This window comes from Somniosus microcephalus, chromosome 31 (assembly GCF_052327205.1).
Source record: "Somniosus microcephalus isolate GS21.2 chromosome 31, FLI_Smic_1.0, whole genome shotgun sequence".
NCBI classification, from domain to species: Eukaryota; Metazoa; Chordata; class Chondrichthyes; order Squaliformes; family Somniosidae; genus Somniosus; species Somniosus microcephalus.
Genome location: NC_141017.1, coordinates 23842562 through 23865598, shown reverse-complemented (window position 1 = coordinate 23865598; position 23037 = coordinate 23842562). Strand labels below are relative to the sequence as shown.

The 23037-nt window shown below is 47.8% G+C and overlaps 1 protein-coding gene across 1 annotated transcript; it reads right to left on the bottom strand.

Moving 5' to 3' along the window:
- Window positions 1-1443: 1443 nt before the first annotated feature.
- On the bottom strand, window positions 1444-20808 carry LOC147097647 (uncharacterized). Its single transcript, XM_085971637.1, has 2 exons — window positions 20530-20808; window positions 1444-6248 (listed from the first exon to the last, which is right to left on the bottom strand). Exon 2 carries the CDS (start codon window positions 6114-6116, stop codon window positions 4194-4196), a length of 1923 nt encoding a protein of 640 aa, XP_085827763.1. The 5' UTR covers window positions 6117-6248; window positions 20530-20808; the 3' UTR covers window positions 1444-4193.
- Window positions 20809-23037: the final 2229 nt, after the last annotated feature.

The window sequence follows — 23037 nt, the reverse complement described above, 5'->3', positions numbered from 1 at the left end:
TTCCTATCCACTCGAACATACACCACCAACACTCACCACCTAGCCTGGCATTAAAGATAAGAATGAGGTACTGGAGGGAGACCACCAGTACCTGTGGAATTGGGCCCCGGTGAGAGTTAGGCCCTTCAAGAGAGGCTATTTCAGAAAAAGAAAAGTAAGACTTGCATTTCTATAGCGCCTTTCACGACCACCGGACGTCTCAAAGCGCTTTACAACCATTGAAGTACTTTTGAAGTGGAGTCACTGTTGTAATGTGGGAAACGCGGCAGCCAATTTGCGCACAGCGAGCTCCCACAAACAGCAATGTGACAATGACCAGATAATCTGTTTTTGTTATGTTGGCTGAAGGATAAATATTGGCCCAGGACACCGGTGAGAATTCCCCTGCTCTTCTTTGAAATAGTGGCCATGGGATCTTTTACGTCCATCCGAGAGAGCAGACGGGGCCTCGGTTTAACGTCTCATCTGAAAGACGGCACCTCCGACAGTGCGGCACTCCCTCAGCACTGCACTGGGAGTATCGGCCTAGCTTTATGTGCTCACGTCTCTGGAGTGGGGACTTGAACCCACAACCTTCAGACCGGTGCCAACAGTTATCAAGTAGCATTAAGCTGGAGCCTCTTAGTAGGGATCGAAACCCTTTATATCGTTTATAGGTTAACCCACAGTGCAGAACAAGCGGTCACCTGCCAGTTGACGATTTGAAATATCCAATAAGCATCACTGGACCGAAAAGCTGGTCACATTTTTGGACGTGAACTACAGGAACAAAAAAATGTTTTTTTTGTTTTAGGTTGTGAACAGGGATAATGCTCCGTTAATACAAACTCAGGTCCACTGTACATACACACAATTCAGAACTCATTATCTGGGGCACTCACCTAGTAACTCAAAAACAACCATTACAGCATAGATGATAGTTGGATGGTCAGTGCTTTTTTTTTTAAATGATGGGACGGGGGTGATTGGCAACCGCTAGTCAGAGTGCTACTGATCTCGACACTGGGACCCATAAGCCGCCACTAGATCACGGTCACAGCCTCGCTGCAGGGCGAAGGCTGCCCAGGTCTGGACGTTCTCATGGCTCCCTCACAATTGCTCCAGCTTCGTGCTATTTCTACTGGGATCGGATTAATTACACCAACAGGGGAGCCACAGCCTTGCTGCTGGACCACTCCAGACAGGGAGCGGACACCCATTATCACGATATCGATGTGGTAGCACGGACGGTGGGCAGGAGTTTCCGCTCGGTTGCGCAATTCGCCCGAAAGCGGCCAAACCGGCGTAAAATGGTCGAGGGATTTCAGGCGCAGATTTCGGCCGCCGCTAAATCGAGTTTCTGCAATCTTTTGCGCTGGTTTTTTTAAAAATCGGGCTGGAAGTCGAGCCCGCCCACAAAACTGGCCACCCCCCCCACCCCCACCCCCACCCCCCAAAGCCAAGATAATCACGTTTCCGCTAATCGCGCCTGTTTCTGGGCCTTCGCGGAGACTCCAAAAATGAAGCTTTTTTTAGGTGGAAGGACACTAATAGGCACCCCTTAAAAACATTTTTTGTCAATTTACTAAGAAACTGACACCAATGTAACTAGTAAATGGTAAAACGTATCGTTCTTTAAAAAAGAAATTTTCAGTCATTTAAAATCGGGTTACTCACAGATGGTGGATTAAAAAGGCTTAATTCTTGTGATAAAAGATAGAGAGAACCAGATAGAGAGAAACTATTTCCGCTGGTTGGGGAGTCTAGGACTAGGGGGAAGAGTCTAAAAATTAGAGCCAGACCTTTCAGGAGTGAAGTTCGGAAACACTTCTACACACAAAGGGTGGTAGAAGTTTGGAACTCTCTTCCGCAAACGGCAATTGGTCAATTGTTAATTGTAAATCTGAGATTGATAGCTTCCTGTTAACTAAAGGTATTGAGGGATATGGGCCAAAGGTGGGTATATGGAGTTAGGTCACAGATCAGCCATGATCTCATTGAATGGCGGAGCAGGCTCGAGGGGCCGAATGGCCTCCTCCTGTTCCTATAAACCCATTTTCAGCTGTATTAATAAAACTGCACCAGGTTACCACTCTTAGATATACCAGGAATATTTTTTAATGCAAATTTTTTTTTTTTTTTACATTACGTTCGAAAACGTTGCCCGATCGCGCTGGTCCATGGGAGATTTTACATTCGCCGATATGCAAATGAGTTTGAGCGGAAACTCGAGCCCATAAAAAATAAGCGCTTCTGAAAACGAGCCCAATTTTGAGCGCAGTTTACGCCCGGATTGCCGATTGCGCCCGAAGCAGAAACTCTTGGCCAACGACTCTCGTTCGGGGGGGAACGCAGCTCTGTGATGTCAGGGTCGCCAGCAGTGTGCATCACCGGCTATGCTGCAAAGCTCCAATTGATATTCTCGCACTGTGACATTGCTGCCTCTGCACAGCAAAACCACTGGAGGTGGCACTAAAGTAGGCTGAGCCAACGTGCTTTGGGAAGGGGGGCAGGAATTGGGTGGATCGGTGTGTCCAATTTCTATCCCTTCACCATTGGGACCTGGGGTTGAGTCCAATTCAGAAGGAGAAGACAAACGTCTCCTCCTCCAGTCCGCAGTTGTGTGTCCCGAGTGAACCGTGATTGGGTGGCGAGAACTAAATTCCTGATTATCACTAGGACTATACCAACACTATCTGGGCAAGCCTGTGCTCAAAGGCCAAGGGATATAGGATGCAGGAAACAGAAATAGTGAGGTGGAGCTTCCAACCTGCATTTGGGACTTGGGGACCAGAGAACTCCTGGCCAAAGGACATCGGCCTTGGAACTTGAACTCTGTTTCGCTCTCACCACAGATGCTGACATGCTGAGCGTTTCGCCAGCATTTTCTGTTTTTTAACTCCACCCTGTGTTCTACATCAGCTGAGGCACTGCGGCTGGGAGCAAAGCTGGCAGCAAAGCTGGCAAACGTTAGTTCACCCCTGACCGAGAATCCACGAGGGACTGGAAGATAAAATGGAGAGTCCAGTTGCCTGACCCTGAGGCACTTACTCAAAGACAGCACTATTCAGCTTGGGATGGTAACCCAAAGGCAGAATGAAGACTGACTCAATAGAGCTGCTTTGAGTGTGATTTGGAAGTTCACCCCACTGAGCTCTGTTGAGTGCATCTGGACATCTTTTTTGTTTATGGGACGTGGGTGTCGCTAGCTAGGCCTGCATTTATTGCCCATCCTTAATTGCCTTTGAGTGGCTAGGTCATTTCAGAGGGCAGTTAAGAGTCAATCACATTGCTGTGGGTTTGGAGTCACATATAGGCCAGAATGGATAAGGACAGCAGATTTCCAGATGGGTTTTTATGACAATCTGGTAATTTAATGGTCACCATTATTGATACATAGCTTTTTATTCCAGATTTATTTAATTGACTTAATTTAAATTCCACAGCTGCTGTGGTGGGATTTGAACTCATAGTCTCCAGATCATTAGTCCAGACCTATTGGTTTACTAGTCCACGAACATAACCACTGTGCCACCATTCCCGACTGCCATATTTAAAGCTGTATCTGGGACAGCTGCTATTGATTGTGGTAAGTGAGAACCCATTCATAGTAGCTCCACGGTGAGGCTAATATCACTAATTACTTCTACTCACCCAAAGATAAGTAATAAATTGCTGAGTTTCTACAACCTTCCAATTCATAGGCAAGAGTACGACCAACTGAGCCAAGCTGACACCAGTGAAAGGTGGTTCAAAATAGCACGGAACAGTTGGGTGTAAGACCAACCAACAAATCATGGACTCGAGGTCTTGCCACATTGACGTTGCTGGTTTTGGTTCTAGATCTTTACAGATACCCACTGAGAAAGACCAGAGAGTCCAGGTTGACGCTGGCCTATTGCCTGGCGAGACCTGTTACCCTAATCTCGGGACAACCTTATTTGAACTTAACTAATGAATTGGAATAACAAGTGCTGGCTCAGCCTGCATCCTTATAATATGATCGACTTGGATCAGTCCCTGAAACAATAAAGGATCCGGATACAACTTCCAACTTAACAATTCCAGTGTCGAGCTGTGTCTGTCGTGGACATTTTCTAACATCATTGAGCTGCTGCTCAACAACAAGAAGGAGATCGCACTTTGAACAGAGACGCTGTTGCTATTTAATAGTCTCAGCCATTCAGGCTAACTACTCTCCATATTCCACATCTCTACAGCCGTGTTTCTCCATGTTCTTTTTGCCCCTCAGTGGGACTGACTAAATTGTTCCTTTCGTGAAGTGACAATTTCTCCGTTGATCGTACAGTATTCCGTTCAAAAGCCTTGAACAACGCTGCATTTACGGCGTGCGGGCTAGGTCTGGTTGGTGTGCTTTGGTAGCTCTGGTGACTACTGGTCCCATGGGGAACCTGTTGGTCAAAGTTATTTAACACTCCTGGCTGACACTGCAATGCTTTAATGTCTAGAACCCCTGACTTGCTCCAGATTTCACCCTTGCCATTGACTGAAACGTAACTCTTCACGATACATCCATTGAAGGTGGAATTTTGATCAAAACCATTACGCTTCTGCCATGGAGGTCCTGGATCACTAACTTGATGTGAATGCTCTTGGCCGTTGACTTGCTGCTCGTTGGCCTGAATCGCTCTTACTTTCAAGCGGAGCTTATGTGGAAGAGCTGTTGCTTTGACCTCCTGGTGTGCGCCAGAATGCACAACAGTCTCAAAGCCAAGACTCTCAACTTTCTCTTGACTGTCACTGTCAGAACCTTCAGAAAGGGTACAGTCTGCTACCTTATCCATGGTAATATTGGAATGTGTGATCATGCCTTGATCAGACACTCGTGGAGCCTCAATAACAGAACAGGGAGTAAAGGAGCATTCCAATGGCTCCTGCTTCTCAATCGTAAAGTTCTGGGAGATGGAATGTTGAGGAAACTCGCCGTCGGGACTTTGGGATCCAGGTCGTTCAGCCACCTCATTCTTGCTAGTGGAATGATGGGAATTTGTATGTTCCAACACACCGAATGACTCGATGACTGAATGCTCGAAAGCAGACCTCCTCGAAGTCTCGGTAACAGACTCCTTCGACAATGAATGGCCTTGCATCTTCTGCGCCTCAGTGTGTGAAAGTTCATGAGCATACCGTTGAGTGACGTCACTCGGACCACTTGAGGAAGGTGCTTCGTGTAGGCCATTGACAGTGAGCGACTTTGCAGAAACGGCGTGTCCCATCAACTGTGCGTAATCTACCCCATGGTTTGTATGGGCTGTTTGGTTAGGTTGGGGCACAGACGATGAAAGACGAAAGTCCTGCAGTTGGGCAGAATGAGTCTGAACATCTTCTCCACACCCTTGTGCCCCGTACTGAATAATGTCCCGGGGCGCAAGGTTGTACTTAGCTGGCTCCTTGTAACTTATGAATTCTATATCATCACAGCTCCTTAGCAAAGCTGCTGCCTCGCCTCCTCCATAGGTGACTTGCACACTCACAACCTCCTTAATGTCTTTCATCAGGTCTCTGTCCATTGAGCTGTTGTCTTGCTTGACGTCCCCGTGAATCATGGGCTCTGGGCTGTCTCCGGTGCTCGACGAGCCGTCAGAAACATCCGAGAGAGAGCCCCGGGGTGAATACTTGCTCATGGGCGTGAATCCGCTCCCTCTGCTCGAGAACTCGGCCTCCGAAGAATCAGAGTTGAGGAGCACGGTGGAGCTGTTTGAATAGCTGCTGTAATAAGAGCTGATCGAGGCTCCAGCCAGCTGGCGGCTCTTCTCAGTGTACATAGCAGTGGTTATAAGCCCAAATCTCAGCTTCAGAGCCAACAGTTCCGATTTCAGCCGGACATTTTCCTCATTGAGTGCCAGGACCCGGTTCTCCAAGACCATGTCGCTGATCCGCCTCTTCTCCCGTGATCTTTTGGCAGCTTCGTTGTTCTTGCGCCTCTTCTCCCAGTAGCTGGCGTCTTTCTTCTCATCGGAGATGAACTCGCGCTTCCGCCGGCCGGAGAAGCTGGGCTTGCTTTTGCCTGTCCGGTTTCTCTGGGCCAGCCCTTCGTTGTAAGTGCCGAGAGTCTCCGAGACGCAGAGCGATGAGGAGCCGAGGTTCTCCATCTCCGAGTAGTAGCCAGATTCCATTGTAGGCCCCAGGCAACTCAAGCGAGCTTGCTGGTGGAGATGTTTGGAGTTTTCTTCCAAGACTTCTAAGACTCGATTCTGAGACCAATGTTTCCTGCCATTTTGAAATGATGTCAACTTCCTTCAATAGGCCTAAGATGAAGAAAAAACATATCGACTTTAACATTTATTCAGATATTCCTCATTGAGCTGCTACTAACAGAGAAAACATCACCCCCTGTGCTCGCTGACCTACATTGGCTCCCGGTTAAGCAGCGCCTCCATTTTAAAATTCTCATCCTTGTTTTCAAATCCTTCCATGGCCTCACCCCTCCCTATCTCTGTAATCTCCTCCAGCTCTACAACCCCCTGAGATCTCTGCGCTCCTCTAATTCTGGCCTCTTGAGCATCCCCGATTATAAATCGCTCCAGCATTGGCGGCCGTGCCTTCAGCTGCCTAGGTCCCAAACTCTGGAATTCCCTCCCTAAACCTCTCCGCCTCTCTCTCGCCTCCTTTAAGACTCTCCTTAAAACCTACCTCTTTGACCCAGCTTTTGGTCATCTGCCCTGATATCTCCTTATGTGGCTCGGGGTCAAATGTTTTGTTTGATAACGCTCCGGTGAAGCACCTTGGGATGTTTTACTATGTTAAAGGCGCTACATAAATACAAGTTGTTGTTGTTGGAACACAAGAGGGACCAATAGGGAATGACTCTGTTCAGGGAATCCAAAACTAGGGGACGCAATATTACAATTTGAGCTAAACAAGCAGATTGCAAATTCAGAAATCAGCCAGGTCCTGAATGCTTTCCAATCACTTCTGCTGGGAGGTCAACGGGTGTGGACATCGGGCGCGGGCAGTATCAGGGTCAACCGCGATGCCGCAATGGCCAAATAGCTCACAGCCTAGGCTCGCACACAAGCAATGACCACTTGGAAGGAACCAGCAAGGAGTCTGCTTCCTCAGGATGGGGGCAGAACAAAAAGGGATGAATAGGGAGAGGAGGCTGTGTGAGACAAGGGGAGGGGGGGAGAAGGGTTCTCAGCAGGAGTGCTTAGGAAGGATGTGATTGCATTGGAGAGGGTGCAGAGGAGATTAACCAGGATGTTACCTGGGCTGGAGCGCTTCAGCTATGAAGAGAGACTGGACAGGCTGGGGTTGTTTTCCTTAGAGCAGAGAAGGCTGAGGGGAGACCTGATTGAGGTGTACAAAATTATGAGGGGCACAGATAGGGTAGATAGAAAGGAACTTTTCCCCTTAGTAGAGGGGTCAATAACCAGGGGGCATAGTTTCAGGATAAGGAGCAGGAGGTTTAGAGGGGATTTGAGGAAAAACTTTTTCACCCAGAGGGTGGTTGGAATCTGGAACTCTCTGCCTGAAAGGGTGGTAGAGGCAGGAACCCTCACAACATTCAAGAAGCATTTAGATGAGCACTTGAAACGCCATAGCATACAAGGCTACGGACCAAGTGCTGGAAAATAGGATTAGAATAGACAGGGCTTGATGGCCGGCGTGGACACGATGGGCCGAAGGGCCTCTTTCTGTGCTGTATAACTCTAGGACTATGTTAGAGAAAGCTAGGGACACGTCTGTACCATCACAAAAAGGGTTGTGCGAATATAGAACAGTGCCCCAGAATGCCATTGGTGCAAAGCCAACTGAGGTGTCTTAAAGGGAGAGAGATCATTGGGATTAAAGGGTATGGAGATAGGGCCAGGAAACTGGGGACAAAGAAATACAGAGCTGCCATGGCCAACCAAATATCAGAGCAAGATTGCTGGATGAGTCCAGGGTGAGAGAAAGCCATGCAGGGCCTTGGTCCACCCACAGTCCATGTCCGATTATTCTATTGTGAACTTCTCCTCCCTGCCTTTCTGGTTAAGCAGTAGACTAACAGAAGGGAAGACTAGGCCCCGGTACAGAGAGAGGCAAAGGGAAGAACAGAAAAAAGTGGAAATGTTCGACATGGACAGCAGGTCAGTCAGGTTCTGGAAAGGGACAAGATGGGTTAACATTGTGGGTCGGGAGTCTTCAATCGAACCAATCAGGGCCTCAACAGAACCTCTTTAAAGATGCTGAGAATCACATCAGTTTATAGGGAAAGAGAGAGAGAGACAGAGAGATAGAGAGCGAAAAATAGAAAGAGAAAAAGAGCGAGAAAAGAGTGAGAAAGAGGGAGAAAGAGAGAGGGAGAAAAAAAGAGAGAGAGAGAGAGAGAAAGAGAAAGAGAGAGAAAAGAGAGAGGAAATCAGGGAGAGAAAAGAGTGAGAGAGAGAGAGAGCGAGGGAGAAAAATAGAACGAGAGAGAAAGAGAGAAACAGAGAGAGAAGAGAGAAAAAGATATGAAAGACAGAAGGTGAAAAAATACAGGGGAAATTAGTAAATTAGGATAAAAAGGGAAAAAAAGAGAGAAAAATTAAAAGATAGTTTGGCTTCCTCAAAGTTTCAAAGCAATGACAGCACTCAGTTGACCAGCGGCAGTATTCACTGTTAAGGGTGGGCCTTGAGCAAGCACTCACATCACATCCAAGCAAGGCCAGCGTGAGACCAAGATAAAAAGTCCACCTTAACCCAGAAAGGGAAGTAAGCTCACCTCCTTGATTCCGCCCCAAAGCAAGCTTCCACGGCTGCTGGGCCTGAACATGCGTGTCGTGGACAACACGGAAAGGGATCAGCCTCAGCACTCTCACAAGTAACACTTAAACACACTGAAATAGGTCAGGGGACAATGAATATTCAGCAGCTTACAGTCAAAGAAAGACTGGCGTCGATACAGCACCGTATGTCTCAAAGCACTTTACAGTCAATGAAGTACTTTTGAAGTGTAGTCACTGTTGTAACGTGGGAAACGCAGCAGCCTATTTGCGCATAGCAAGCTCCCACAAACAGCAATGTGATAACGACTAGATAATCTGTTTTTGTTATGTTGGTTAAGGGATAAATATTGGGCCCAGGACAGCAGGGAGAACTCCCCTGCTCTTTTTTGAAATAGTGCCTGGAGTGGGACTTGAACCCACAACCTTCTGACTCAGAGGAGAGAGTGCTACCAACTGAGCCATGGCTGACGCTGAAGCAAAGCAAAGCACAGCAAATAAAGCAGTAAAGCAAAGTGTGTTGTGTACGTTTTTCAAATAAGATCACACCAAACGGTAAATGATATTGAGCAGAGATTCCCCCAGCACCCTATAATCAAGAGGAAACAGAATAGAGATTTTATATATCTATATATATAAAGGAATCGATCTGTCTGTCTGTCTGTCTGTCCTTCTGTCCTCACGTGTGCGTCTGTCCGGCTATGCGCTCGAAAGTTATAGAGCGTACCTACGCGCGCGTTACCTCCAAAGAAAGCTTACGCTTCTGGGACGGTCGGACGAAAATTGTTCGCGCCTTATGCAAAAAACCTTCAAAATTAAACTCATTATCTGCTACTTAGCATTGATTGACTGACGTCAAGGTTCCACCAATCCTGTGCCGTCACGATTGACCAATCCTACAGTACAGTCCCCTGATGGTTGGCCAATCGGTGTGTGTGTGTGGGCGGGACTAATCGTTTTCATCTCAGGGATGTGGCAGCCATTGTTTCACTGCTTCCAGCTCAAACTACTTTGATCATCCAGCTTTGAAAAAGTTAGTATCTCTTTTAAAAATAACATAAGATTTACCAAAAACGTTTTATAAGTACTTTCACTTTCATCTTTCAAGGTATTAAAAGGTAGAAATGTTGCCCGGCAGCAGATTGAGAGAGGGACACAGACAGGGCCCAAAAGCCTGGGACTCGATTTAAAATGTTGCCCGGCAGCAGATTCACAGAGGGACACAGACAGGCCCCAAAGCCTCGCACTCGATTTAAACCGCCTGGCCCAAAACAGCCCTGGCAAAACCGGGCTCCCCCAGCTAGTATATGTATATAAACACAGTGATTCCTGGGATGAGAGGGCTGTCCTATGATGAGAGATTGTGTAGAATGGGCCGATACTCTCTGGAGTTTAGAAGAATGAGAGGTGATCTCATTGAAACATACAAGATTCTGAGTGGGATTGACAGGGTAGATGCCGAGAGGTTGTTTCCCCCTGGCTGGAGTGTCTAGAACTAGGGGGCATAGTCTCAGGATAAGGGGTCGGCCATTTAAGACCGAGATGAGGAGGAATTTCTTCACTCTTTTGGTTCATAGGGTTCACTCAGAGGGTTGTGAATCTTTGGGATTCTCTACCCCAGAGGGCTGTGGATGCTGAGTCTTTGAGTACATTCAAGGCTGAAATCGATAGATTTTTGGGCTCTCGGAGAATCAAGGGATATGGGGATCGGGCGGGAAAGTGGAGTTGAGGTCGATGATCAGCCATGATCTTATTGAATGGCGGAGCAGGCTCGAGGGGCCTTGTGGCCGACTCGTGCTCCTAATTCTTATGTTCCTATGAACCAAAAGAATGCTGGTGGAAGCTGGCTGATGTTATCTTGTGACAAAGCCTGGGTTACAAGAAATGTAGGTCAGTAGCATTAACTGGACCAGTGCGTGCAATAATGCTTTCGGCTAAAAATACACTCTGTGTTGTTTGGTCCCAGAGCGGTGGGGGGGGGGGGGTTGGTGGTGGTGGGGGGGCGGCTACATTCTTATGACCCCGGGTCATTCATAGAATATTTTGAATTAAAAATGTTTAAAAATATCAATTAAGTTCTGCCCGCTGGCTGAATCCAGATTCAATCCAGGCACTGCGTGAGCCGGTCTCACCCGGGATGGTGATCGGGACGCTGCAGCTGGCTTGGGGGGGGGGGGGGGGGGGGAGGGGTGTCGGAGAAGGGTACAACTCGGCCGGCAGTCCTGCTCCGATCGCAGGAAGCGTGTGCGGGCACCGGGTGAGGCTGGGGATTGGTCTCCGCGTCCCGACGAGGACTGTATTGTAATGTACTTGAACAAACTTTTATGAATGAAGTATATTTTTTGAAACTAAAAAAAAAAATTGGTCTTCGCATCCCGAGGCTTAGCATCCATCCTCACACAGGCGAGATCGCTGCCCGCTGAACCGCATAATCTCCACCTACTCGTCTCTCTTCATCCAGGGAAACTGCCAAGGGCCAATGACGCAAGTGTTTGTTAGCCCTGGCCTGAGCGTGTGTGAACAAACACAGATCCCAAAGGCAGTGCAGTCCAGCGCCGTGTGTTTCGGTGTGGTTTTTTTTTGGACAGGTTCCCTGCCTGGAAGAAATCAGTACACAAATGAGTGCCTCTGCTTTTATGCCAAGATTAGCGGTGCCCTAGATAGATTTTTTTCTTCTTCTCGGCGGCTGCGATTTATCAGACGCGCACTTTAGCGCCAGGAAGTAATGTAAACGGCACTAAACACAATAAGCTACATTGAAGGGTTAGAATGTCAGCCTGTTCAGGGGCTCCAGCCAGAACAGCACAACTTCAACAAGCAGCCAAGGCTCATGGCAACAAATTATCTCACTGAGGTGATTCGATGGGGAGGGGGTGCGGACGCTGGAGAGGGGCGTCTGCTCAAAAGGAGTCCCTTTATTTGGGGGGGGGGGGGGGGAGCCTGACACGCCCCGAAACCATCACTGCCCGTAAAAGTCTCACAAAGAAAAAACAAACAGTGAGAACTACACATAAGCAAAGAGTTTCTGTGTGACTGATACAGTGTATACACTGTCTTCCCTCAGCGACACATCCAGTCCAGAGAGTCTAGGTACAGACTGGCAACAGCCAAGGCTTAAATACTGGGATAAAAACAGAAAAATGCTGGAAATACTCAGCAAGTCAGGCAGCATCTGTGGAGAGAGAAACAGAGTTAACGTTTCAGGTCGATGACTCTTCGTCCGCGACCTGAAACGTTAACTCTGTTTCTCTCTCCACAGATGCTGCCTGACCTGCTGAGTGTTTCCAGCATTTTTTGTTTTTATTTCAGAATTCCAGCATCCGCAGTATTTTGCTTTTTTAAATACTGGGAAGCTGCCACAACCTGTGCTGACCTCATTGCGAGTCAGTCTATCCGTACCTGACTGCGCATCAACAGAGTATCTCACTACATCAGTATACCTGCAGTTCACTGTGTATCAATTTATATCAGTATCTCAGTGCATCAGTGTAACTTACTGTATCAGTGTAACTGTACCCATTTGTGTATTAATGTAACTGTGCCTGTGCGTCAGTGTAACTGTGCCTGTGTGTCAGTGTAACTGTGTCTGTGTTTTAGCCTGGATTTTATATTAGGGACTACAACGGAAATGTTCCATTTTTAATGAGATGCTGGGCTTCAAAGCTTTGACATTGGTGTAAGATTAGAAGTGAAGTCTCAGTTAACCGTACAAACAATGAGGCCCAGCAGATGGAAAGATTAATCTCAGTGACATTTGGAAACAGTCCCTAAATCTTATCACAGAAATCCAAGTTTCATTACTTCCCACGTTTATCAGCAGCGAGGATCAGCCAGGCTGCAAGAAGGCATTACATCACCACAAAACCATCACTACAGTACACACAGGCTGAAGGTAAACAGCTAGCAGACGTGCATGAATGGTTACATCAGCCCTTGTACTGTAGGGCTACTGTGAGTCTTCATATTAACCCCAGTGTGTAAGCTAGTCAAACCATACAGCAATGAGGACTCCAAGCACTAGATATAGAGTGGGACAGGCTGTGTGTGGGTGATGGAGGAGCTGGTATCTGAGAGTGGGACAGGCTGTGTGTGGGTGATGGAGGAGCTGGTATCTGAGAGTGGGACAGGCTGTGTGTGGGTGACGGAGGAGCTGGTATCTGAGAGTGGGACAGGCTGTGTGTGGGTGATGGAGGAGCTGGCATCTGAGAGTGGGACAGGCTGTGTGTGGGTGATGGAGGAGCTGGTATCCGAGAGTGGGACAGGCTGTGTGTGGGTGATGGAGGAGCTGGTATCTGAGAGTGGGACAGGCTGTGTGAGGGTGATGGAGGAGCTGGTATCCGAGAGTGGGACAGGCTGTGTGTGGGTGATGGAGGAGCTGGTATCCGAGAGTGGGACAGGCTGTGTGTGGGTGATGGAGGAGCTGGTATCTGAGAGTGGGACAGGCTGTGTGTGGGTGATGGAGGAGCTGGTATCTGAGAGTGGGACAGGCTGTGTGTGTGGGTGATGGAGGAGCTGGTATCTGAGAGTGGGACAAGCTGTGTGAGGGTGATGGAGGAGCTGGTATCCGAGAGTGGGACAGGCTGTGTGAGGGTGATGGAGGAGCTGGTATCTGAGAGTGGGACAGGCTGTGTGTGGGTGATGGAGGAGCTGGTATCTGAGAGTGGGACAGGCTGTGTGTGGGTGATGGAGGAGCTGGTATCTGAGAGTGGGACAGGCTGTGTGTGGGTGATGGAGGAGCTGGTATCTGAGAGTGGGACAGGCTGTGAGTGGGTGATGGAGGAGCTGGTATCTGAGAGTGGGACAGGCTGTGTGTGGGTGATGGAGGAGCTGGTATCTGAGAGTGGGACAGGCTGTGTGTGGGTGATGGAGGAGCTGGTATCTGAGAGTGGGACAGGCTGTGAGTGGGTGATGGAGGAGCTGGTATCTGAGAGTGGGACAGGCTGTGTGTGGGTGATGGAGGAGCTGGTATCTGAGAGCGGGACGTGCTGTGTGAGTGGGTGATGGAGGAGCTGGTATCTGAGAGCGGGACGTGCTGTGTGAGTGGGTGATGGAGGAGCTTGTATCTGAGAGTGGGACAGGCTGTGTGTGGGTGATGGAGGAGCTTGTATCTGAGAGTGGGACAGGCTGTGTGTGGGTGATGGAGGAGCTGGTATCTGAGAGTGGGACAAGCTGTGTGTGGGTGATGGAGGAGCTTGTATCTGAGAGTGGGACGGGCTGTGTGGGTGGGTGATGGAGGAGCTGATATCTGAGAGTGGGAGAGGCTGTATGTGGGTGATGGAGGAGCTTGTATCTGAGAGTGGGACGGGCTGTGTGAGTGGGTGATGGAGGAGCTGGTATCTGAGAGCGGGACGTGCTGTGTGGGTGGGTGATGGAGGAGCTGGTATCTGAGAGTGGGAGAGGCTGTATGTGGGTGATGGAGGAGCTTGTATCTGAGAGTGGGACGGGCTGTGTGGGTGGGTGATGGAGCAGCGGTATCTGAGAGCGGGACAAATTCTGATATCCAAAGGGGTACAGTTGCTGGAGAGGGGCAATTCCTCTCTTCCATCAGGCATCTCAGATGGTAAAAACTGCACCAACTTTGCAGGTTTCCTGTGGTTCCCTCTCAGCGTAGGTACTGTACATTGAGTTACAACCTCTCTCACCACACTAGCAGCATCCCTTTAACATTTGATTTCCCCAATGGTAATATTTAACTATCAGGAAGCATAAGTTCCTCTTTCGGATTACACCACAGTCAATTCTATTACATAACCTTTGGCTGTCAAGCTGAGCAAAGCTACGTGCATTTCCTCAGGCAGGCCCATCCTTCACGGAGAGGCCTCTCGCTGTCCTTTGAAGCCAGTGGAATGAAGCTATTTCTGGAAAAACTGGCTTTAGTTTAAATGTCCCAATATCCAGTGCCTCAGTTGCTTTGCTATTTTTACAGACAAATTTATAAGTGACAGCACTGTTTAAGTCACTTCCCTCTACTTAATACCTATTTTTAAGCTAACTAGAGAAATACTTATCGACTTGTGAATCACAGTGCCCTGGTTTCCTAAGTTATCCAAGTCCTTAAGTTAGGTTCATCATAGAAATTTACAGCACAGAATGAGGCCATTCGGCCCATCGTGTCTGTGCCGGCCGACAAAGAGCTCTCCAGCCTAATCCCACTTTCCAGCTCTTGGTCCGTAGCCCTGTAGGTTACGGCACTTCAAGTGCACATCCGAGTACTTTTTAAATGTGATGAGGGTTTCTGCCTCTACCACCCTTTCAGGCAGTGAGTTCCAGACCCCCACCGCCCTCTGGGTGAAAAAAGTTCTCCTCAACTCCCCTCTAATCCTTCTACCAATTACTTTAAATCTATGCCCCCTAGTTATTGACCTCCCTGCTAAGGGAAATCAGTCCTTCCTATCCACTCTATCTAGGCCCTCATAATTTTATACAATTCAAACAAGTCGCCCCTCAGCCTCCTCTGCTCCAAAGAAAACAATCCCAGCCTATCCAATCTTTCCTCATAGCTAAAATTCTCCAGTCCTGGCAACATCCTCGTAAATCTCCTCTGTACCCTCTCCAGTGCGATCGTATCTTTCCTATAATGCAGTGACCAGAACTGTCCGCAGTACTCTAGCTGCGGCCTAACTGGTGTTTTATACAGTTCAAGCATAACCTCCCTGCTCTTATATTCTATACATCACTGTACAAAGGCCTAATGCATCTGTATGAAGTCAGCATTTCAATGGAGGCGTCAGTCGAACCGTAACGCGGCACAACGGAATTTGACGGCGACATTTTGAAACTCTAGAAATAAGAAGGGAAACAAACTGTGAGCGCCGAGCATCAGCCGGAACATGCTGGAAACACACAGCAGGCCAATCAGCATCTGTCGAGGAAGAACCTGCCTCACACCCCCAACAGTTACCGCTCTCTCTCTTTACAGATGCCAGTTGCCTTGTTGTGTAGGTTCAGCATCGCTCAAATCTTTCCCGACTTCCATTTAGAATCCCCCCCACACCCCCGTTTCTGTGACTTCGGAGAAGCGTGCACTTTTTGAACAGTTCATAAAATTATTGTCAAGTTTCACGTTCACATATTACGTCGAATGTACAGGGCATTCAGCCCAACTGATCGTGCCACTGTTTATGCCCCACACGAGCCTCCTCTCTTCATCTCGCCCTAACGGAATAACCTTCTACAGGAAACTCTTTTTTATCCGGCACCGACGGGACCGGCGTGGTGCCGGTTGATCAAAAAGTCTAGATTACATAGAAAACATAGAAACATAGAAGATAGGAGCAGGAGTAGGCCATTCAGCCCCTCGAGCCTGCTCCGCCACTCAATGCGATCATGGCTGATCATCCAAATTCAGTACCCTGTCCCTGCCTTCTCCCCATACCCCTTGATCCCTTTAGCCTTAAGAAATATATCCAACTCCTTCTTGAATATATTTAATGAATTGGCCTCTACTGCCTTCTGTGGTAGAGAATTCCACAGGTTCACCACTCTCTGGGTGAAGAAATTCCTCCTCATTTCTGTCCTAAATAGCCTACCCCTTATCCTTAGGCTGTGACCCCTGGTTCTTTACAGCGAGGTATACTTACTAAGGTACGAGAGCCCTGTACACGGCCACAGGTGCAGGAGCCCCGGTTACACGGCACTTGTGCAGGAACCCCGGTTACACGGCCACAGATTCAGGAACCCCGGTTATACGGCCACTAAATATAAAGTAAAACTTACCTGAACCTACTCCTGCATTTTGCCGGTTAAGAGAGAGTTTCCTGCTATTCCTTTCTCCCTCATGTATTTATCTAGCTTCCCTTTAAATGCTATTTGTGTCTGCGCCTAGTGGTAGCGAGTTCCACATTCTAACCACTCTCTGGGTAAAGTAGTTTCTCCTGAGTTCCCTATTGGATTTATTAGTGACTATTTTATATTAATGACCCCTGGTTGTGGTTTCCCCCACAAGTGGAAACATCTTCTCCACGTCTACCCTATCGAACCCTTTCATCAGTTTCAAGACCTCGATTTGGTCGCTCCCTCGGCCCTCTCAAGGAAAGCGCCCCAGCCTGTTCAACCTTTCCCGACAGCTCGAACTCTGACAAGGGTCTACACCCGAAACGTGACCCGATCCTTTCCCTGTTCAAACGCTGACAGAACACTTTGTGCCTTTTTCCAGTCAGTTCTGTTCACGTAACGTAAAGCCAGAATTTGCATAGCTCTGAAGGTTAGGGAATCCAGGAAACATATGGTGCTGTGTTTATTTTTAGCGAGTAAGGGACTCAAAATAGATTACATTTTGAAGCCAGAATGAATGAGCCTCACTCCGAATGAGCAAGCGTTGAAACATGGGGCAGTTTCACATCAGATGGGGAGCCACACAGAACCTGCATTTATATAGCACCTTTCACAACCTCAAGATGCCCCAACGCGCTTTACAGCTGAGTTTGAAGTGCAGTTACTGTTGTAATGTAGGGAAATGCAGCAGCCAATTTGCGCACAGCAAGCTCCCATAACCAGCACTATGACATGCATAACCTGCTAATCTGCTTTGTTGGCGTTGGTTTCGGGATAATGGTGTCAGAAGAAAAGACTTGCATTTCTATAGCGCACTTTCACGACCTCAGGACGTCCCAAAGCGCTTTACAGCCAATTAATTACTTTTTGAAGTGTGGTCATTGCTGTAATGTAGGAAACACAGCAGCCAATTTGTGCACAGCAAGCTCCCACAAACAGCAATGTGATCATGACCAGATCATCTCTTTTTGTGATGTTGGTTGAGAGATAAATATTGGCCAGGGACACCAGGGAGAACTGCCCCTGCTCTTCTTCGAAATAGTGCCGCGGGATCTTTTATGTCCACCTGCGAGAGCAGACGGGGCCTCGGTTTAACGTCTCATCTGAAGCATGGCACCTCCGACAGTGCGACGCTCCCTCAGCACTGCACTGGGGGTGTCAGCCTGGATTTTTGTGCTCAAGTCTCTGGGGTGGGACCCGAACCCACAAACCTTCTGGCGAGGGTGCTACCAACTGAGCCATGGCTGACACATATCGTGCAAAAGATCCCAAGGCGCTATTCAAAGGACAGTAGGAGAGTCCCAGGTCGAATGTGTGCTTAGTTAGCTGATCGCAGCCCAGGAAACAGAAGGGGGTTATACAATTAGGCTTGGTTTTCCTGTGCTAGAATGGCGGTGGGGAGTGGGGGGGGGAGCTGGGGGAAGAAATTCCACCAGGGTTCCCCACATTGAAATGATGACCAATGACCCCTGCTGGGAAGTATGAGCGGACATCAGCTGAGGAGAGATTGGGTTGATTGGGCTTATACTCGCTGGCGTTTAGAAGAATGAGAGGGGATCTCATTGAAACTTATAAAATTCTAACAGGACTAGACAGACCAGATGCAGGAAGGATGTTCCCGATGGCGGGGGAGTCCAGAACCAGGGGTCACAGTCTAAGGATAAGGGGTAAGCCATTTAGGACTGAGATGAGGAGGAATTTCTTCACCCAGAGAGTGGTGAACCTGTGGAATTCTCTACCACAGAAGGCAGTTGAGGCCAATTCATTAAATATATTCAAGAAGGAGTTAGATATATTTCTTAAGGCTAAAGGGATCAAGGGATATGGGGAGAAAGCAGGGACAGGGTACTGAATTTGGATGATCAGCCATGATCTCATTGAATGGCGGAGCAGGCTCAAAAGGCCTACTCCTGCTCCTATCTTCTATGTTTCTATGAAGGTTCATGGTCAACTGTGATGCTCTTCACGGTTGAACAGCCTCCCAGCACTCACTTTCTGGGTAGACACACTTGGCCAAGTTACCAGACACCTGTGGGCATCCAATGGAGCTGTACCCCAACACGAGTCAGCACCATCAGGAGAGGATAGTGAAGGGGCAAAGACAGTTAACATGAGGTATACTAGGCACCAAATATTAGTGAGTGCCAGCTTGGCTCAGTGGGCAGCACTCTCACCATGAGTCAGAAGGTTGTGGGTTCAAGTGCCACTCCAAGGGACTTAAGCACAAAAATCTAGGCTGACACTCCCAGTGCAGTGCTGAGGGAGTGCTGCACTGTCGGAGGTGCCGTCTTTCGGATGAGACGTTAAACCGAGGCTCCATCTGCTCTCTCAGGTGGATGCAAAAGATCCCAAGGCACTATTTCGAAGAACAGGGGAGTTCTCCCCGGTGTCCTGGCCAATATTTATCCCTCAATCAACATCACCAAGATTATCTTCTTATTGCTGCTTGTGGGACCTTGCTGTGTGCAGACAGGCGGCCGCGTTTCCTACATTTATCCTTCAACCAACACCCAGAAACAGATTATCTCGTCATTTATCTGACTGCTGTTTGTGGGGACTTGCTGTGTGGTTTGTTTAAACATTTGCCCATGTTACAACAGTGACTGCACTTAAAAAGCACTTTGTCAGCTGTAAAGCGCTTTGGGACATCCTGGGGATGTGAAAGGCGCCATAGAAATGCACGTTTGCTCTTTCTAATTGGGAACAAACTAGATTTTAAATCTCCAAAGCAGGTTTCTGTAGAGATGGCCCACTTTCTCAATCAGCCTCCCTTCAGGTTAAAGTTGATTAAAGTCCTTTAGTCACACTGACCTAACGGCTGTTTCAAAACTTTTGGAACAGCTCACCCCTCTTTATTCAGCTTTACCAGACAACCCTGCTCACTCAATGACTTGCTGAGTTTTTCCAGCATTTTCTGTTGTTATTCCTGCTCACTCAATTACTGATTCAATTACTATCAAGCTGGCCACGTTTTCTGAGTGTGGTTAATCATTAACTTGTGTCTAAAGTTCCTCGTTAAAGCCACACCAAAAAAGCATTTGCATACTGTTCAAACATCAATGACTACAGGTCACTGTAATGCGACTTAAAAAAAAAACTTGTTCAGGAAGTATCGTTTTCTTAAAAAGGTTTCCAGTAATAAGTCGGTTTCTATTTAAAGCTCCATTGTTGCACTTGCTGTCTCGATTCCCTCACATTCTGTTAATGGGTAACTAACTCTGGTAACCACGCGTTTTAAAATCCCAGTGCTTAAGGAGTCAAACTCCCATCCCCGCTGCAAAAATGCCACAACGTTATTGCAAACACCTTCCTCCCACCAAAAAAAAAATCCCCTTGCCTTATTCAAATACACCCTGGAACAAGAGGCTGTTGCAACAACGGGAGGTTCTTGGGTGTTCAAAGAAATGCACAAAGCAATTAATTAATTCATCGAAGAACCAAGAACCACGGCGAACGCAGAGTTAATGGAACTGTCAAGAGGCAATATTCATTTTCAGAACCTACTCCCACGCAACCAACGTACAATTTCATATGGCTATATCATGCAAGCAAAGTTTAATAATAGAACCAGCAAAATAGAAGTCCACTCTTCCCGCCGTGTATAGCTCTAAAAATAAACTCTTATTAGTCTAAGTCCCTCTGATCCTGCAATCAATTAAATATTTTAAAAACAAACATCTTGGCAAATTGACAATATAGATTCAAGCACCGGTATTTGAAAAATAATTAATATCAATGAATTTCAGAATACAAGAAACACATCAAATCCTGTGGCTCCCTTAATACAAAACTAGTTATATATATGTAAATAATCAAATCTACATTACAAGTCTCTCTCACCCACACATACACACAAACCACGGTTACCTACAGTCAGGGATAGTTCTTCGCCACTTAATCAGATCAGCATCTTAAACCACACTGACCCACTTTACTGAGAAGTAGGCAGAAAGCAGCTGGCATCAGTGCCAAGGCTGGCACTGGGCTGGCAAAATAAAACACAGGAGAGACAGAGACAGAGAGAGCTTATCACTGTAACATGTACAACAGAGATTCGACACTGTACCTTCTGTTAAGAATTAACACAAAGCATCCAGCATGTGAACTGCTCTTGGCTCCTCTTCTACATATAATATATACACATTTCTCTCTATTATTATATATATATTATAGAGAGGTGTTTGGTTTGCTGAGTGCCTCGATTGTTTGGCTCCTGAAGTACTTGTCTGGCTGTGTCCTTTGCTGGCTGGTATTATTGTACCTATCCTGTCCTGGTTGCCAGGAACTGTGGGGATATGTGTTAGTAGGTCGCTAGTTGCATAACAACCACTTAACTGCCTAGTCACGTTTGAGCTGGGTTTTTTTTCCTCTCCCTTTTTTTTTGCGCAGTGGGATGGAGAATCCAGGCAAGCCGCCAAAAGAGCCGGAGGAGAGAGAGAGAGAGAGCTATCCACAACATGAGGGGGAGGGGAACGAGTGATGTGTTCAAGAGAGACTCACACCACACACAATGGAAAGAGACATAACATAAAGTAGGAGGAGATAAACCAATTGCAAACTGAAGGGGAAATGTGTACGTCTAAAAATATAAATAGCAAATGAAAGGCTGGTGATCTAAAATAGCTTCCTCCAAACATTGACAATACCACACACACAGGGAAGGTAAGGGGCGATGAGAGAGAAATCTGGTTCACTGTTAAATATGCAGCATTCTGCATTCTCAGCATTGCACAGTAACAAAAGAGAGAGAGAGAGAGAAGAGAACAGCGCCCAGTGTCACAGAGCCTTGTGATATCCAGACAGTGCAGGGCATTCCCACATCGTTAAGGTAACGCCGGCGTTAAAATAGCGCACAGAGGGATTTCCTGCAAATGCTTTAACCATCATTTCAAAATGCAATGAATTAGAGAGGGATAGGTGGTTTAAGATAAGAGTTCCCACAACCAAAAATACAGCAAATTACTCACTGGATAAATCACTGCCCCTCCCCCATCCACCCCTCTCTCTGATGTAAAAGTCTCGCAGTTCAATGTGTGTCCAGATGTCATACACTTTGTTCCAGCCATGAAACTATCTTTATAACAGAGAGAGCCAGTCACTGCCCTGGAGTTTGCAATTTACAAGCAATTTGCATTTGTCCTGTAAATGACCTTGGCGGTTAACAACCAGTTACAGTGATGTGCGAGGAGCTGTGGATTTAAAGGCAAGGGAGGGATTGCAACTAAAATCACAACTGTGCTCCAGCAGACCCCAGGCTACTTGGTTCAGTGTCGGTCGTGGCTCAGTGATAGCACACGATCAGCTCCGATGGACGGGCCACATCGTCCGCATGCCCGACACCAGACTCCCAAAACAAGCGCTCTACTCGGAGCTCCGACACGGCAAGAGAGCCCCAGGTGGGCAGAGGATACGCTTCAAGGACATCCTCAAAAAGCCTCCTTGAAAAAAGTGCAACATCCCCACCACCGACACCTGGGAATCCCTGGCCCAAGACCGCACAAAGTGGAGGAGAAGCATCCGGGAAGGCGCCGAACACCTCGAGTCTCTTCGCCGGGAGCAAGCGGAAGCCAAGCGCAAACAGCGGAAGGAGCGCACGTCAACCCAAGCACCCCACCCACCCGCCCCTTCAACCACCGTCTGCCCCACCTGTGACAGAGACTGTCGGTCCCGCATTGGACTCATCGGTCACCTGGGAACTCATTTTTAATGTGGAAGCAAGTCATCCCCCACTCCAGAGACTTGCGCACATAATCCAGGCTGAGACTCCCAGTGCAGTGCCGAGGGAGTGCCGCACTGTCGGAGGTGCCGTCTTTCGGATGAGACGTTAAACCGAGGCCCCCCCCCCATCTGCCTTTTCAGAAAAGATCCCATGACACTATTCGAAGAGCAGGGGGAGTTCTCCCCGGTGTCCTGGGGCCAATATTGATCCCGCAAACCAACATCACTAAAACAGCTTATCTGGTCATTATCACAGTGCTGCTTGTGGGAGCTGGCTGCTGCCAATGTTCCCTGCAGGCTGCACTATGTTCTGCCTGGCCTGTTTCTCCCAATGCGTGGTCCCTTTAAATTTCTGGCTATGCGCGGGGATTCCAATGTAAAAGCTTGAGGGTGGACTGTGCGGCACCTTACGCGTTACTGCACGCAGCTTAGAGGGAACACTGGCTGCCCCGTCTCCCACATTACAACAGTGACTACACTTCAAAAGTACTTCATTGGCTGTAAAGCACTTTGGGATGTCCTGAGGTCGAGAAAGGCGCTATAGAAATGCAAGTTTTTCTTTTCTTTGAAATTTAGGGACAGTCAATTCTAATTTTAAATTGGAGTCCAGGAGGAGTGAAAATAGTCTTATCCAATTTATATTTTTCTCAAAACCACCTCTTAACATTGAAACAAAAGCTAAATACTGTGGCTGCTGGAAATCTGAAATAAAAACAGAGAATGCTGGAAATACCCAGCAGGTCAGGCAGCATCTGTGGGGAGAGAAACAGAGTTAACGTTTCAGGTCGCTGATCTTTCATCAGAACTCTGTTTCCCTCTCCACAGATGCTGCCTGGCCCGCAGAGTATTTCCAGCA